At 42.5% G+C, this 16,928-nt stretch overlaps 2 protein-coding genes across 5 annotated transcripts; both read left to right on the forward strand.

Annotated features, from left to right (window-relative positions):
- Positions 1–918: 918 nt before the first annotated feature.
- Positions 919–16,008, forward strand: LOC115198219 (excitatory amino acid transporter 3). The gene is made up of 12 exons (XM_029759994.1): positions 919–1,294; positions 9,183–9,323; positions 9,512–9,604; positions 9,705–9,819; positions 10,065–10,107; positions 10,318–10,428; positions 10,846–11,030; positions 12,167–12,274; positions 12,805–12,927; positions 13,139–13,333; positions 13,672–13,806; positions 14,135–16,008. Exons 1-12 carry the CDS (start codon positions 1,210–1,212, stop codon positions 14,367–14,369), a joined length of 1,569 nt encoding a protein of 522 aa, XP_029615854.1. The 5' UTR covers positions 919–1,209; the 3' UTR covers positions 14,370–16,008.
- Positions 2,516–5,375, forward strand: LOC115198224 (uncharacterized). Of its 4 annotated transcripts, none has more exons than XM_029760005.1 (4): positions 2,516–2,835; positions 3,460–3,679; positions 3,759–3,829; positions 4,086–5,375. In XM_029760005.1, exons 2-4 carry the CDS (start codon positions 3,485–3,487, stop codon positions 4,477–4,479), a joined length of 660 nt encoding a protein of 219 aa, XP_029615865.1. In that variant the 5' UTR covers positions 2,516–2,835; positions 3,460–3,484; the 3' UTR covers positions 4,480–5,375. The 4 variants fall into 4 exon arrangements, with proteins under 4 accessions (XP_029615865.1, XP_029615863.1, XP_029615866.1 ...); XM_029760003.1 differs by having other exon boundaries at positions 3,485–3,679; XM_029760006.1 differs by having other exon boundaries at positions 3,546–3,679.
- Positions 16,009–16,928: the final 920 nt, after the last annotated feature.

Raw genomic sequence — 16,928 nt, forward strand, 5'->3', positions numbered from 1 at the left:
TCTAGGTTAGGATAATTGTATTGTCCCTAAGAGAACAACAGGGGAGCTGCATGTCTCATGTCTTCACTATTCTTTCATGCGCAATAATGCACCTGGTCTCTCCGCTGCCTGTCGGCTATTCGTATTTGTTATTGTGGATTCATATTGATTGCTTTTATGTGTGATATGGTTGCTTGTTCTGCAAATTTGGACAAAAGTCCCTGACGGACACCGCAGCGGGGGAGAAGACCCCCGCAAACAGCCCCTCCACAGTCCAGACCCATGGAAGCCCATCTACTGTCCAGCCCCCCACTGATAGTCCGGCCCTCCGCTGTCCTGACCAGGGGAGCATACTCCACAACAGCCCCACAGTGGACAGACTAGCACCCAGGTTTATATGGGGTGATATGGGGAGGATATTAATGCATGCATTCTGTTTGTTTTTTTATACGTTTTGTTGATAGATTTTATAAATATTATAGTTCTAATAACTAATTTTGGAATGATTTAAATGCAATATATTGAACATCTACAAATTCTGTATAAAATTAACTGTAATTTGGATTAGTTAATGCTGTTCTAATTAAACATTTAGAACATAAGCAATTTCTAAACATTCTTCTGTCCTTATCATTTCATAACATTCTTCAGTATACAGTATATCTACCTGTGAAATACAGAATGTTTATTTTTATCGTAAAATAATGAACTTGGTAATTGTAAAGAACTGTTAATTCGTCATTTTATTTTTAGCTATGGGTCTTGTGTTATATATTCTTGAAGAATGCCTTTTGGTGTTAGATAGAGTAATGATTAGGTGTCTAAAGACACAGTAGGTGGCAGTGTATTCTGGGAATGGAGCCTTCGTGTGTCTGTGAGGGAGGTACGGGGTGTGTGTGTGGAATGGTGGTGGGTTGGAGGTAACCTGCTGATCGATCTCATTCTCTGTCACACATACTTTCTGCCTCACACACACACAGACACACACACACACACAGAGCGACACACGCAGGGGGCGTTTTTCTCCCTCTCCATTAGAAACAACTGACGGCCAGGCGGGAGAGCTGCATCTTCTGTTTAGGTAGTTATAGCTGGAGCGTATACAGCTACTGGCCTCTACTGCCTGCTTACATCTGTCAGCTGGCCGCCCGATACGTGGATCCTTTTGTGCCCGACTTCCATTGTGCCATCTATTGTGGGTGCTAAAGGAAACCGCTGCCAGTGGACAAGATGAAAGAACACAGGGGCTGGGACCTCAAAGGCTTACTGAAGAGGAACTGGTTGCTGATTGCGACCATTGTGTCGGTGCTGTTAGGTAAGTGAAAGTGAAGCCCCCCTAACCCTATTGTCTGCGCTCGGCTTAGTGTGAAGAAGCCCTGCTTGATGTCACACACTCCCGCGTAGCTGCCTGTCTGTCTCCGCTCTCTCTCCTTGCTCTGTCAGTGCACCCTCCCCCTTTTCCCACTCCCTCTCTCCTTTTTGTCTATTTTGACACATTTGTAATCTCTCCTGATGTTTTCCACTGCTGCAGTCCAGGTTTAGAGTCATCCAGAAGCCTGTCTTGGTCCTATAAGGATGTGTAGGGCTGGGGGACTGGCTGATGAGAATAGTTAAAAAGATTTAACCTTTATTTAACTAGGCAAGTCAGTTAAGAACAAATTCTTATTTACAATGACGGACTAGCCCGGCCAAACCCGGACGACGCTGTGCGCCGCCCAATGGGAGTAGTAATGTGCATGCATGGGTGTATTTGTTGTGTGTGCATAATGTTGCCTTGTGCATGCTGCGTGTGTGTGTGTGTGTGTGTGTGCACCTGTGTGTGCATGCAGCTGTGAGGATGTTCAAAGATGGATGCGAACAGAACAGTGTGTGTGTGTGTGTGTGACTGTGGCTGGTCATAGTGTGTGTTTCTGTGTGACTTCATTATATGGATGTGCACAGCAGTCTCTGCCACTGCTACGCAGATGCCCACTCTCCTACAGAGACAGGGTTCCCTGCACTGTTGTATGCTGTGCTGCCTCCCAGAGCCTGTCTCACTGCCCTAGTCAAACGGAACTAGACTGAACTGACCCACTCCACTGGCTCCTTCAGTCCAGTCAGTCAGTTATTCTGCATCAGTCCTTGCGATTTTGAATCCTTGGGACGTCCCTACCCCCCCCCCCCCCCCCCCCCCCCCCCCATTGAAGTTGAAAAGTTGGTTATGGTTAAGGTTATGATAAGGTTAGGTGTTAAGTTTAGGGTTTAAGGTAGGGACGTACCAAGGATTCCATATAGCAGGGTTTCCCAAACTTGGTCCTGCCCCGTACCGCACAATTTGGAAAAAACAGCCCACTGATTTTTAGGGCCCATCACTGAATTGTCCTGCCCTGTAACTATTTTGTTGTGCTTGCTTGGTTGAACATTTATGATTTTATGGACTAAATGGACTTTGGCTCAGTGGCAGTATTGTGTTTTAAAGGCTGTCAAACCATTAAATGATAAATGCTGACTTTGAAGGGCCCTCCACAAGGATAATGCAATTTCTACGTATGCAGTTACCCACTAGTTTCAGAATGTAAACACATAAACCTGACCGAATAGATAACCTATTCCTATTTTTATTGAACTTTCTTGGGAAAAAAACATTGTCATTTATAATAACATTGTAACAGTTGCCATGGAGAGGAGAGTTAGTTATCGACGATATAACGTTACTACCACTATGTCGCCGTTTTTTTACTAGGTGTCTTCAGGACTTGCCTCAAATTAATATTAATGATGTACATCGAATTGTTAAATCAGCCTCCGAGACTCCAGCTAGCAAGAATGAAAAGGGGTTCAAGATGAATATAGGAAGCTACATAGACAACTATGAAGGTGAGTACCAAGTCAGTGACAGATTTAACGTTAGCTAGCTACAATCATTAGCTAGCTAATTTAACTATTAACTGTAGCTAGCTAGTTACTTCGCGAAATGATGTAACGTTGACAGAATCTACCTGAGAATGTGTGTATTTTCGTTAGCTTGGTTAAGTTATGCTTGCTAGCTATATTTGCTAGCTAAAAATAATTGTTATTCATGTCTTCTACACAGTATCTAACAAAGATACATTGACGGGAGATCACAGTGAGGGCTGCCTTTCACAGATCCATGAGGAAGAGTGAAAAGCCGCACAGCATGAGAGTAGGGAAAGGTTATATAGCTACTAGGGACCTTGTTAAACATCTCCTGTGAGACACTGTCATCATGGTCAAAATGTGTTGGAGACAGTGTCAATGTTTAATCTTATCAGTAGATAGATATTAATGATGGGTCCCAATCTCAATTTAGAATTGCCCATTTAACAGATTATTTGGTAAAGATCTGTTGATGCATTGTTTGGTAATTGTGTTACTGAGACACAATCTATTCCTGTATAGTTAAATGAGCCCCTAGTTAAAATGAGCCCCTAGTTAGTTATTGTTATTTATGGCCCGCATCATTCTTGTTTCTCAATTCAGTCTTTCATCACGCGTATCTTCACGGATGGTGTTAAAGCACTCCGTACCAGTGATAGTGGTCCAAAGCCACTGCTCCTGTGTTGCAGGAAGTGCTATGTGCAATCATCTGGTGGCCCTTCTTTACCAGACAGCGCACTACTCTCAACTAAACATTCCTGCTGCACCACCAGTTCACAGCTGCACAGACACAGAACAGCGTTGGCACAAGCCAAGAACACTTGTGAGTCTATCAATATCCATTAAAAAAAATGCACCTGAAAATTATTCAGCCTATGTAACAGTAAATCCTTGTTAATTAGGGTGTGAAACCAGGTCCGGTTGATGGGATAGAGTTCCGTAAACCTACTAACTCGTGTGCTGATGGAGTAAGGTAAGTTGGAGGTTCCTAGAATGGAAACATTTTAGAAAACAACTTCTTGTGATTGTTTTTGTATCCAGATGATAAGCCTAAACAGCGGCGTCGATACGATGTAATGACAAATGTTTGGGACAAAGACTGGGGGGGAAATATATCATCTATCATTTTATTTGAACTTTTGGGCTTGTGCTGTTTCTGAAAAAGTTACATGAGTCTTTGTCATAGTAATCTCTCCAACCTGATGTTAAGGTTTTAAAATGTTTTGCAGAAGTTCTCTCTACAAAGCACTCAATGGATACATGCCTGACATGGACCTTCTCCGCGTCTCAGAAACGTATGCCAACTTTCCTTCACTTACTGCCCCTCTTGTGACAACAATGGAAATGTCAGCTGACGTGCCCCTGGTTGAGTCCGCCTTTGGGCCAGTGCAAGCCGGCAGTGTTCTGTCCTATCAGCTTCCACAGCTAAAGACCCGTGAAATTGTGAAGATTGCCGATGCCCCTTCTCCACCAATACTTCCATTAGATGGCTACAGGATTCAGTCTTCCCAGTGTGCTTACGTCCTTAGCCATCAGGAGCAGTTCCACGTCAAGGCATTAGAGACAACCTACGAGACGTCACACAAAGCAGCAGCCCGGAATGGCATCAGCTCAGTAAAATGAGAATAACATCCTCTCGTTTCCGAAAGGTTTGCCATGTCCGGGGAGAGACCTCAGCTGACCACCTAGCGGATGTTCAAGGGATCTGGTATGCAGACCATGGAGATGAAGAGGGGGCCATGGAGCCAGTGGCTGTACAGGAGTACTGCACACTGAAGAATGTTAACTTCTTTCCGTGTGGCTTCATAGTGCACCCAGATGTTCCGTGGTTAGGATCCTCTCCAGATGGCATTATATTTGATCCCAGTGTGAGACCACACTTTGGACTCTTAGAGGTCAAGTGCCCAAATGTACCAAGTTATGTTGACTGCCCTTACCTGAAGATACAGAATGGAGAGCTGAAGTTTTAGAGATCTCATGCTTACTACTGGCAGGTGCCAGGTCAAATCCTTCTCACAGGTTGTAGCTGGTGTAACTTTGTTATCTGTGCACAGGAGAACATCCTAGTTGAAAGGATATATACAGATCTACAGGTTTCAAAAACTATAAGGGAGAAGGTTGACTACTTTTATTTTTACCACTACTTGCAGAAGTATCTATCTCGCACCTGAATGGATCCCCTGCATGGGTGCCAAGTTAGTGGTTTTATGAAAAATAAGTATTGATGTTCTTGTGAAGAAATCTACAGTAGAATAGATTTGTTTAAAAAAAAATGTATTTCAGCAAATGTTCAACAGTTCAGTTAATCAATTACACCTCTGTAACATTGTATGCAATCTTGCATTCTGGCCATTCTGTTTTTAATTGATTTCTTTCCCCCACCCCTGTTACTCATTGCCTAATTAAAGCCAATACACGCTCCACACAAACTGATATTCACTACAACACAAATGATTGATACATGTCGTAGATAAACACATTATTATTTTGCTGCTAGCAAATAAACACATGTTCATTTACACTGGTTTGGCCCATGCTCTGACCAAAGGTCTGTTCTACACACCTTTGTGTGTTTGGTGACAGTAAAGTTGTCACGGCGTACTGCCACCAACCACCTTTTTCTGAGCTCTACATCGACCGGGAAACTATGGAAGCTCACAAAACCATTACATTTGGAAGAAACTGAACACCGAGGCACTGAACAATGTTCATTAGCACCTCCTTCGCCTAAGATTGAGTGTTCTGATTGTTAATGAATTTCATCCTCAAAATTGCAGAATATTACTTTAATTAACACCTCTATTCTTTAGAAAGTGTCATGGAATCTTGAGTGACCACAGAGAGTCAACAGCTCATTTGGATTACATACTGAGATGGGCACTCTGTCAGTCTGTAATTTGGTTGGTTTGCCATGTAATGCCTTAAACAGACACACAGTTCCACCATCAGATGTCACACTGTAATGGAAAACTAAGTTATATGGTCATTATTTGTATTATTAACAGTAAAAGAATTGCTGTATTTCGAATGGTACTGTAATTCCACTCCACAGAAAACAGTACCGTACCCTATTGTTGAAGCGCCAAAAACCTTTTGACCCCTAGTGGGTGCATGGTATTTTAAATTAGCATGTTGTCATTTCCTTTTGGTCTGTTTTGCCATGTAGTTGCTGCTTGTTTGGAAGCCTTTGTAATGCCTCTAGAAGTGCAAATATTTATTAATATGCTGCAATGTTTGTAAACACTTTACCTAGCAGCCCAACCTGGTCTCACAGCATTTCTTATTTTTCTGTACATAAATTCTGTACGTAAATTTGAGACACTCCATTTAGTATAATATGTTACGTTTTGGTATAGTTATATAACACAGATGGCTAGCAAAAGGCAAAAACGAAAGGAGGGTGGTTGGTCGGGGTGGAAGGATGGGCGTATAATGCCAACGTCTAGCATGATACGAACTCGCAACCTTCAGGTTGCTAGACTTTTGCGTTATATGTTTGAGCTATTTTCAAATCTCATCACGGACAACTTTATAATTTTTTAGCTAATTAGCAACTTTTCAACTATTTAATACTTTTTAGCTACTTTGCAACTATACTGAACAAAAATATAAACGCAACATGTAAAGTGTTAGTCCCATGTTTCATGAGCTGAAATAAAAGATCCCAGAAATGTTCCACATGCACAAAAAGCTTATTTATCTAAAATGTTGTGCACAAATTTGTTTACATCCCTGTTAGTGAGCATTTCTCCTTTGCCAAGATAATCCATCCACCTGACAGGTGTGGCATATCAAGAAGCTGATTAAACAGCATGATCATTACACAGGTGCACCTTGTGCTGGGGGCAATAAAAGGCCAAGTTTTGAGGGAGCGTACAATTGGCATGCTGACTGCAGTAATGTCCACCAGAGCTGTTGCCAGAGAATGTAATGTTCATTTTTCTATCAAAAGCCGCCTCCACCGTTGTTTTAGAGAATTTGGCAGTACATCCAACCGGCTTCACAACCGCAGACCACGTGCAACCACGCTAGCCCAGTACTGCCACATCTGGCTTCTTAACCTGCGAGATTGTCTGAGATCAGCCTGGACAGCTAATGAAACTGAGGAGTATTTCTGTCTGTAATAAAGCCATTTTGTGGGGAAAAACTCATTCTGTTTGGCTGGGCCTGGCTCCCCATGGGTTGGCCTGGGAGGGCATAGGCCCTCCCACTTGGGAGCCAGGCCCACCCATGGCTTCACCCCTGCCCAGTCATGTGAAATCAATAGATTAGGGCATAATGAATCCATTTCAATTGACTGATTTCCTTATATGAAGTGTAACTCAGTGAAATTGTTGCTAGTTGCGTTTATTTTTGTTCAGTATACCTAGCATGTTAGCTAACCCTTCCCCTAACCTAATTCATAACATATCATACGTTTTGCAAATTCGTAACACATTGTACGTTTTACAAATTTTTAACAAATAATATGAATTGTAGTTCGTAACATATATATCATACGAAATGGGTGATGGACTTCCACAAATGAATGCATACCATACGAAACGTAACATATCATACTAAATGGAGTGTTCCGGATTTACGTACAGAATGATACAAAATGCTCTGAGATCAGATTGCTGAGCAGCCAACCTGCTTGCACTAATCCCATATAATTACAGTAAAATACTGTGAAATACAAACCGCTCTCAATGAATTTTATTAATTCATCCATTCATTCCGATTACAGTAGCATTTACACAGTACATTCTTCAATACCATATTTATATTACAGTAGGTGTACTGTAATATGAAATACAGAATTTTACTTGCCTGTAAGCTACTGTCAAAATCACGGTAATGGCTTTACAGTGCACATAAAAGTTCACTACTATATACAATGTGGCCTCTGTTGCTGGCCATGCTTACTCTAGTAGCAAGGCAGCCCCTTCCATGCCAGTTCTGTACTTAAGTTATTACATGGGCGGGATTGTTGGACGTCATCTTGTATGTTTAATTCATAACCGTAAGTAATTTAGCTTTGCGAATATGCCAATAACTGTCCTATTGTGGCATGCTGCAAGATTTTACTCTCCATAGGGCCGGTATTCATAAATAGTCTGACTAGGAGTGCTGATCTAGGATCAGGTCCCCTCCATATCCATGTACTCTTATTTATTATTATCTAAAATACAAAACTCTGTGAATACAGACCCAGATCTCAAGAAATGTGCTGACTCATCTTTTTAATGAAACCATGAAAACCGCGTGGAGATTGTGATTCACCATTTTGAAGGAATCACATTATTTTCCATAAATTACCAGATAGAAATTGCATGGCAAAATGGTAATTACTTAAGGATTAAGGAGGTGTGGTATATGGCCAATATGGCCAATATACCACGGCTAAGGGCTGTTCTTAGGCACGACGCAACGCGGAGCCCTTACAACCTTGCCACCATTACCACAATCACCACCACCATTATCAACTTACCTGGTAAAATAGATAAATAACATTTAAAAAAATGTATTGCCACCACCACCACCACCGATGTGGAACAACTTCTATACAGTACAGTATATCATGAGAGGGTTTATTTTAGAATTAGGAATGATGTAACCTATTTGAGTTACAATTCGCTGTGTCACCACTTTTCCCAACCTTTCACAGGGTTGTTTTATGGTGGCTTGTAGTGGTTGATAACACACAGGGTGGGGAGGATGGAAGTGGATCAGAGAAATACACTGTATGTGACGTTTATGGGCGAACCCCCCCTCCACCCCATAAACGTCCCATACAGTGTATTTCTCAATGTCACAACCTTAAACCCCTGTCATGAAACCCTGTGCAAAGCAAAAGTTATGTAACACCTTGCCCATAAACTAAAAACGAGAAAGTCACATAGCCATAATGCTGTGGTAGCCTACTTGGCAGCTCTTAAATAATAGCGACGTTTACATTTTAATTTGACATGGCATGCAGGTCGAACACCAATGTTGTTCCTTTTGTCATCATTATATCTCCCTCTCTCCCACTACATTTCCACAGTGAAAATGCTTCATATTCAGTGAATGGGTAGTGTGGGAACTGGGAACTAAACTTGTGATGTATTACATTTACATTTTAGTCATTTAGCAGACGCTCTTATCCAGAGCGACTTACAGTAGTGAATGCATACATTTCATACATTTTTTTCTCCGTACTGGTCCCCCGTGGGAATCAAACCCACAACCCTGGCGTTACAAACACCATGCTCTACCAACTGAGCCACACGGGACCAACAGTATTGAACAAACCTTCGTAAACTAACCTTATTCATCTCTCTCTCTCTCTCTCTCTCTCTCAGGGATAGGCCTTGGGGTGTTGGTTAGGGAATATGCCTCCCTTTCCCACCTCGATAAGCAGTATTTTGGATTCCCGGGAGATATCCTGATGCGGATGCTCAAGCTGGTCATCCTGCCCCTCATCATCTCCAGCATGATAACAGGTAACTTGGGATGAATTGTATCTCAACAGCTCTATTTCAGTCACTCTGCACTATGTTTAATGAAGGGGGCCATCAGAGAATGCGCACAGATATCTTAGTCAAAGACAACTAAAATAGTCCTAGTCATTGAGAGGACTTGTTGACAGACATGCTTCCTTTGGGTGAACAGGTCTTGTTTGTGTTCACAGGAGTGGCCGCCCTGGATTCGGATGTTTCCGGAAAGATAGGTTTGAGGGCTGTGGTTTATTACTTAACCACCACCATCATTGCAGTCCTTTTGGGTGAGTTAAAAGCGCCTGGTCTCACTCCCTTTCAGCTGTTCCCCCATTTGTTATGAAGAATGACATTTGACTATTGAATGATGGTGAACATGTTTTTCAGGTATTGCATTGGTGATAACCATCAAACCTGGTGTCTCTCAGAAGGCAGAAAACATCGACAGGACAGAGGTCACACAAAACGTCAACACCGTCGACACACTACTGGATCTTGTCAGGTGACGGCTTCCATTATTTCTCCTATAATTATTTTCAGCAGCAGTGGCAAAGTTAGTTTGAGGGAGGGGAGGGGAGGGGTGGCCGAACCGAACCAAATTAGCAATCAAATAAATTAATATGATATTTAATTTGATAGAATTTCTATAAAAGGCCCATTCTACATCAGTCAGAGATACAGTGAATAACATTTCCACATTTGGCTCACGTTGTTGGCATCTCAACATTTGTCCTATTCGATCCACAGAAACATGTTTCCTGAAAACATAGTGCAGGCTTGTTTCCAACAGGTAAGAGTCGTTGTCTGATTTGTACATTCAAGCTTACGGTCACTATCCTGGTCCCAGATCTGTTTGTGCTGCCTTGTCAACTCTTATGAGAACTGTCAAGACGGCACAAACAAATCTGGGGCAGGCTATACAATCCCTGCTCTTTGAGGAGAAAACATGATCTACATTCAAATATAATCATGTGAAATGTTACTATTTCAATTCAACCAGTACAAGACAATGCGCAAAGAGTTGGAACCCTCTAAAGTGAAGGAGAACACTACAACCACAATGTTCCCTCCTCTCTTTACCACTGTCATGGCAACCATTCTTCCTCCAGAGGTAGGTGTTACTGTTTCCATATGTTTATCCGCCTGTGTGTCAAGAGCTGTGATTTGATAGGACCGAAGCTGGCAAGCCCGGTCTTCTTTTCTTACTTGTTTAGAGTTCATCAGATGTCTTGCTATCCAATCACAATCTTTTGTGGTATGAAAATGTGTCCATTTCAGTGTCTTTTTTTCAGATGAGTCTTAGTGCGTCTACACCTGGCTACCCACATCGAGTGTGATGGCTATGACCACAGATCAACTTGTAGAACATTATAATGCCACTGTGTGGACAGGGGTCAATATGTTGTGATCTGAGGAAAAAGCACAAGAAAATGACGAGCCCACTGAAACACAGTACTTCACCTGTGGATGTTTTGACCAAAATCTCTTTCTATTTTTATACTTGCTTCCTTATTTCTCCTCTCTATAGAACATCACCAAGGACTATATAATAGTCGGGTCATATTCTGATGGGCTCAACGTGCTGGGCCTCATCGTGTTCTGTGTGGCGTTTGGTCTCGTCATCGGCAAGATGGGTGAAAGGGGACGCATCCTGCTGGAGTTCTTTGATGCTTTAAACGAGGCCACCATGAGGCTAGTTCAGATTATCATGTGGTATGTAACTACAGGCCACCATGAGGCTAGTTCAGATTATCATGTGGTATGTAACTACAGGCCACCATGAGGCTAGTTCAGATTATCATGTGGTATGTAACTACAGGCCACCATGAGGCTAGTTCAGATTATCATGTGGTATGTAACTACAGGCCACCATGAGGCTAGTTCAGATTATCATGTGGTATGTAACTACAGGCCACCATGAGGCTAGTTCAGATTATCATGTGGTATGTAACTACAGGCCACCATGAGGCTAGTTCAGATTATCATGTGGTATGTAACTACAGGCCACCATGAGGCTAGTTCAGATTATCATGTGGTATGTAACTACAGGCCACCATGAGGCTAGTTCAGATTATCATGTGGTATGTAACTACAGGCCACCATGAGGCTAGTCCAGATTATCATGTGGTATGTAACTACAGGCCACCATGAGGCTAGTTCAGATTATCATGTGGTATGTAACTACAGGCCACCATGAGGCTAGTTCAGATTATCATGTGGTATGTAACTACAGGCCACCACGAGGCTAGTTCAGATTATCATGTGGTATGTAACTACAGGCCACCACGAGGCTAGTTCAGATTATCATGTGGTATGTAACTACAGGCCACCACGAGGCTAGTTCAGATTATCATGTGGTATGTAACTACAGGCCACCACGAGGCTAGTTCAGATTATCATGTGGTATGTAACTACAGGCCACCACGAGGCTAGTTCAGATTATCATGTGGTATGTAACTACAGGCCACCACAAGGCTAGTCCAGATTATCATATGGTATGTATTGCTGAGTTCACATGCTAGTTGGAACTTGGACATTTCCGACTTGCTAACTGGTTGAACACGGCACGTGTATAACTACAACCAGTGTTTTCTAGTTTTGACTAGCATGTGAACGCGGCATAAGTACAGTGTAGTCTACAGGCTATCTTTACGAATACAATTTTTTTCATTTTAAAATTCACCCTCCATCTCACTTAGCTACACTACAAATGTTTAGAATCTTGTAGTTCACATTAGCTATTTTCTATGCTATTATATGAATGTACTGTAGTATTCAATGCTATTCCAGTGGTGGAGGTGATGGTGGAAATGTTGATAGCATTAACATAACCATTGTTATTATTACAGCTATATGCCAGTGGGGATACTCTTCCTCATCGCTGCCAAGATCATCGAGGTAGAAGACTGGGAGATCTTCAGGAAGTTGGGCATGTACATGGTGACAGTTTTGAGTGGGTGAGCCTAAACCAGCATTCTCTCTCTCTCTCCACAACATTGGTAGATTTATAGCTGGCATTAGGGTCCAGTATTCTTGCAAAGATACTGTAAAATGCCATCTCTGTCCCAGCACAGATAAGAACCAAGGACATTTAAAACTGCTCAACCTGCAGATGCAGTAATGAGGCCTTTAGCGAATGCCTGTCCAACCGTAAATTTCCTGGACAGAAATATGTCTCTGGGTGACCAGGAAAATGATTATCCATAGTCTGGGGGGGGGGGGGGGTACGCTGTCCTGTGTGTCCTAAATAGCACTCTGTTCCCTATATAGTGCACTACTGTTGACCAGAGGCCTATGTGTCGTGGTCAAAGAGTAGTGGACTATAAAGGGAACAGGGTGCCTTTTGATACCCAGCCCTGTTTATTCTGTTATTATAACCTGGAGAAGACTTTTATTCCCCAGTTAACCCCCAGGGATGAGTCAGCTTTTTCTTACAGTGAGTCAAAATCAAAACACTTTTTTTGTAATGTTTTACTTTTCTCCTCAGCCTAGCTATCCACTCTACTGTTTTTTTGCCGCTGATCTACTTTGTCATTGTGAGGAAGAACCCGTATACCTTTGCCTTGGGGATGGCTCAGGCACTGGTCACTGCTCTCATGATCTCTTCCAGGTAAGCCTCGGTCACTATTGGGGATCATACATTATGTTGTATATAGCAAAGCATAGCAGTAAACGCTGACATATCTATTTATTTATCCATTAATTTAATACATCTATCCAATCCATCCATCTGTCCGTTCTTCCATCCATCGTCCAATTATCCACCTACCTGTCCAATCATCCATCCATCCTTCTTTAACCTAAATGCTACCTCCCTCTAGCTCTGCCACCCTGCCTGTCACCTTCCGCTGTGCCGAAGAGAACCTCCGGATCGACAAGAGGATCACCCGCTTCGTGTTGCCCGTAGGCGCCACCATCAACATGGACGGTACAGCTCTCTACGAGGCAGTCGCTGCCATCTTCATTGCCCAGCTCAACGACTATGATCTTGACGTGGGTCAGATTGTCACCATCAGGCAAGTCCCCAACACCTTGGGTTGACAGGAGATTGTGTATTCGATGTACTCATTTTGGGCAGGTGAAAGTGTCATGGCATATTTCTAATCAGACGGAAAGTCTTTGGCGGTCTCAGACTTCAGCTGCTCAGAATGTCTACGCCACTGAGTGATGTAAGGAAAAATGTATTTGTGCGTGGCAAAACTGACTTCACACTGGAAACTCAATCATAATCAGTTGAAATATGTCATGGCAGTATGTATGTTAGTATCATGTATCAATCATCAAGTTACAGACCTAATAATGTAAAATGATGTCAATTGTAACGATGGTAACTTACTGTTTCCTCTGATTTCAGTGTAACAGCAACAGTAGCCAGCATCGGAGCCGCCGGTGTACCTAACGCTGGCTTTGTTACCATGGTGATTGTGCTGACTGCCGTTGGACTACCGGCAAATGATGTCACTTTAATTATTGCTGTGGATTGGCTGCTGTGAGTAATACCTTGAGTGAAATATTGTCAAGATAAAATATTGTTTTAGTGATTAATCCAATGGTGTGACGTTTTAAAGGTAGACTCAGCAATTCACCATACACAGTGGAGACAACAAAAACATTAATCTGCCAAGACTGCCACTACATTCTCTTCCCAATTTGTGCCATCCCTTAAACAATGCCCAGGAGGGACGGTCTTGGCAGGTTACATTGTTGTTGATGACTGTAAACTGGAAGTTGACCCGCAGTGTAGGATGACGTCGTATTGCAAAGTCTACAGTATCTTTAACTGATTATCAACGGACAATGTTCACTCGCCATTTCAGAGACCGCTTCCGCACCATGATCAACGTGCTGGGAGATGCCTACGGAGCTGGCATTGTTCAGAAGCTGTCCAGGCGGGAGCTGGAGAGGATGGACGGCACCTCGGACGTGACTAACCCTTTCGCCCTGGGGACCACGCTGGACAACGAGGAGTGTGAGAAGAAGTCCTATGTCAACGGCGGCTTCACCGTCGACAAAACCGACGCCATCTCTTTCACTGAGACCTCCCAGTTTTAGGAGGAAGGGGGGGGAGCAAAGAAGTGCCAATGCTGCTAGATGTTTAGCCTGGTTCTGTTTGTAGCCTGGTTCTAGTTCTGTCACCAACATTTCCTGTTGATGCAGGATTACTGCTGGAGGATTATTTTCCTGCTGTAGCACACTGGCTCAAATTAAGATCCTACATCTGTAGCAATATCAGCCACCACCATCTGTTCTATCTTGATTCTCTTTCCAGCACTGTCCCCGATGATCAGTATGTTTTTTAACCACAACTGAAAATCCTCAGCAGCCCTTAAAATGAGCTGGGCTGTATCTGAAATGACACCCTATTGCCTAAATAGGCCTGGTCTAAAGTAGTGCACTATGTAGAGAATGAGGTGCCCTTTGGGATGAACCCATGCTCTCTTTTACCAAAAGAGCTTCCATTGTTATGTTGACATAGTGCCGACAATGTACACAGTCACTTTTGAATGAATCAATACTTTTGCTATTGTTTTTACATAGAGGGAACAAAGGGGACTACGAGAGCCAGAGCTTTTGAAATTCATACCTACAGCGCGTGGGTGTAACTGAAATAATATATCGCCGGACTGAGCTGTGCATATGTATTGCAAAAAATAGCATGGAAGAAGAAATAACTATTCTTGATGTTCAAAACACTGTATATTGCAAAGATTCAAACAGACTTTGTTTGCTCTTCAGAAGATGACTACTCTTTGCAAATTATTTTGTGTGTGACTTTTTATTTCGTTTTGTCCATTTTTTTTCTGGGGGGGGGTCAGATACAAAAAACAAAGAAATACATACAAAGACAACCCCAACCCATTCCCCCCTTAGTCTCCACCCACCCGCCCGCATTCTCCCTCCCCACTCAGAAACCATGCCATCTAGCCCTCCCCACTCAGAAACCATGCCTCCCACCCCATCTAGCCCTCCCCACTCAGAAACCATGCCTCCCACCCCATCTAGCCCTCCCCACTCAGAAACCATGCCTCCCACCCCATCTAGCCCTCCTCCTGAAGAAAGCATGCCTCCCACCCCATCTAGCCCTCCCCACTCAGAAAGCATGCCTCCCACCCCATCTAGCCCTGCTCCCGAAGAAAGCATGCCTCCCATCCCTTCCTATCTCACCCAGCAACAGAGGTTGTCTATCAGTCCCCCCCCCATCCCCCAACAACATCCAGAGACCCCCGTACCACCCCTTCCCCGTGGGCCTGAAAGCGGGAAAAAAAAGTTAATAAAAGCAAGTTGAAATAAATATAATTGGTTTGTATGTGTGGAGCTTTAGCTGAGATTGTTCTTTAAATAGTCATGTATATTTGTTGGTGAAAGTTCATGTTCTTAAGCTTTACAATATGTGCCAAACATCTTATTCATTAACTTTATATCATTCATCCATGTAATTTTATTGCATGAAGCAATATTACAAATAAATACAGTGGGAAACTTGTAATGAACATAGACCTGCTGAACGTCTTGTTCAAGTGACCAATAGCCTTTAAGAAAGTAGAGTTGATGGGCACACTAACGAGGTTTGAGTTTAATTGAATACTGTGAAATATTTTGAAATATTTTCATAATGAATTGCTAAAGAGGATGGATGACTTTTTAATAAGGATGGTCTTGACAATAAAGGCTTTCTGATAACAAACGCTAACTTTAAAAGCTTCATGTTTGTTTGTCAGAGAAACAAAGAATTGTGGGGCCTCTGAAGCAATGTTTTGGCAGACCCAGCAGTAGAATCCAGGAATTCAATTGAATGCAGATAGTACATCTTCTAACCTCAATCATGAAACCTTAGTTAAATACAAAGCCTTCCAAACAGCTCATTATGTAATAACTTTGTGGCCCAACAAATTCATTATTTTGTGTAGCCTTACTTTGGGGCGGCAGGTATCCTAGTGGTTAGAGCGTTGGGCCAGTAACCGAAAGGCTGCTGAATTGAATCCCCGAGCTGACAACGTACAAATCTGTCGTTCTGCTCCTGAACAAGGCAGTTAACCCAGTGTTCCTAGGCCGTCATTGTAATTAAGAATTTGTTCTTAACTGACTTGCCTAGTTTGAGGTAGTAGACAATGTTATTATAGAACATCTCTCAAGTTGGTGAGTTAATGAGTATAGGAAAGCAAGTCAAGGGCGACGTAACTAACATTTGATTGATCAGATGTGGCTCAAAATAAAGCTTGTGAATCAGGTTCTTCTGTATATTTCAAAAGCACATTATGATGAGATCAACAATCAATGGGTAAGGTGTGTACAGTTCACAAATGACTTCAGTATATGAATCAACATGTACTAGATGTGAGCTAATAAAGAAAAATATAACTTGGGCGTTTCTCTTTTTGAGTGGTTTTAGAAATGGTTGAGAATGCAGAATTAGAGTTGTGGACATTGCTGCTTTCATTTACTTGTTTGTTCCTGTCCAGCACCTGACCTTTGGATGTGCAATGATATACAGTGATGAAACAGAATGTTCCTGAAGCAGCCAGTCAGTGCAGTACTATATAATCACCTAACCGGCTATTTCCCCTGAGAGATGTTAGAGCATAAAGAGCACTACCGACCTACCCATAATTC

The sequence above is a fragment of the Salmo trutta genome, chromosome 8 (genome assembly GCF_901001165.1).
Source record: "Salmo trutta chromosome 8, fSalTru1.1, whole genome shotgun sequence".
Lineage (NCBI taxonomy): Eukaryota > Metazoa > Chordata > Actinopteri > Salmoniformes > Salmonidae > Salmo > Salmo trutta.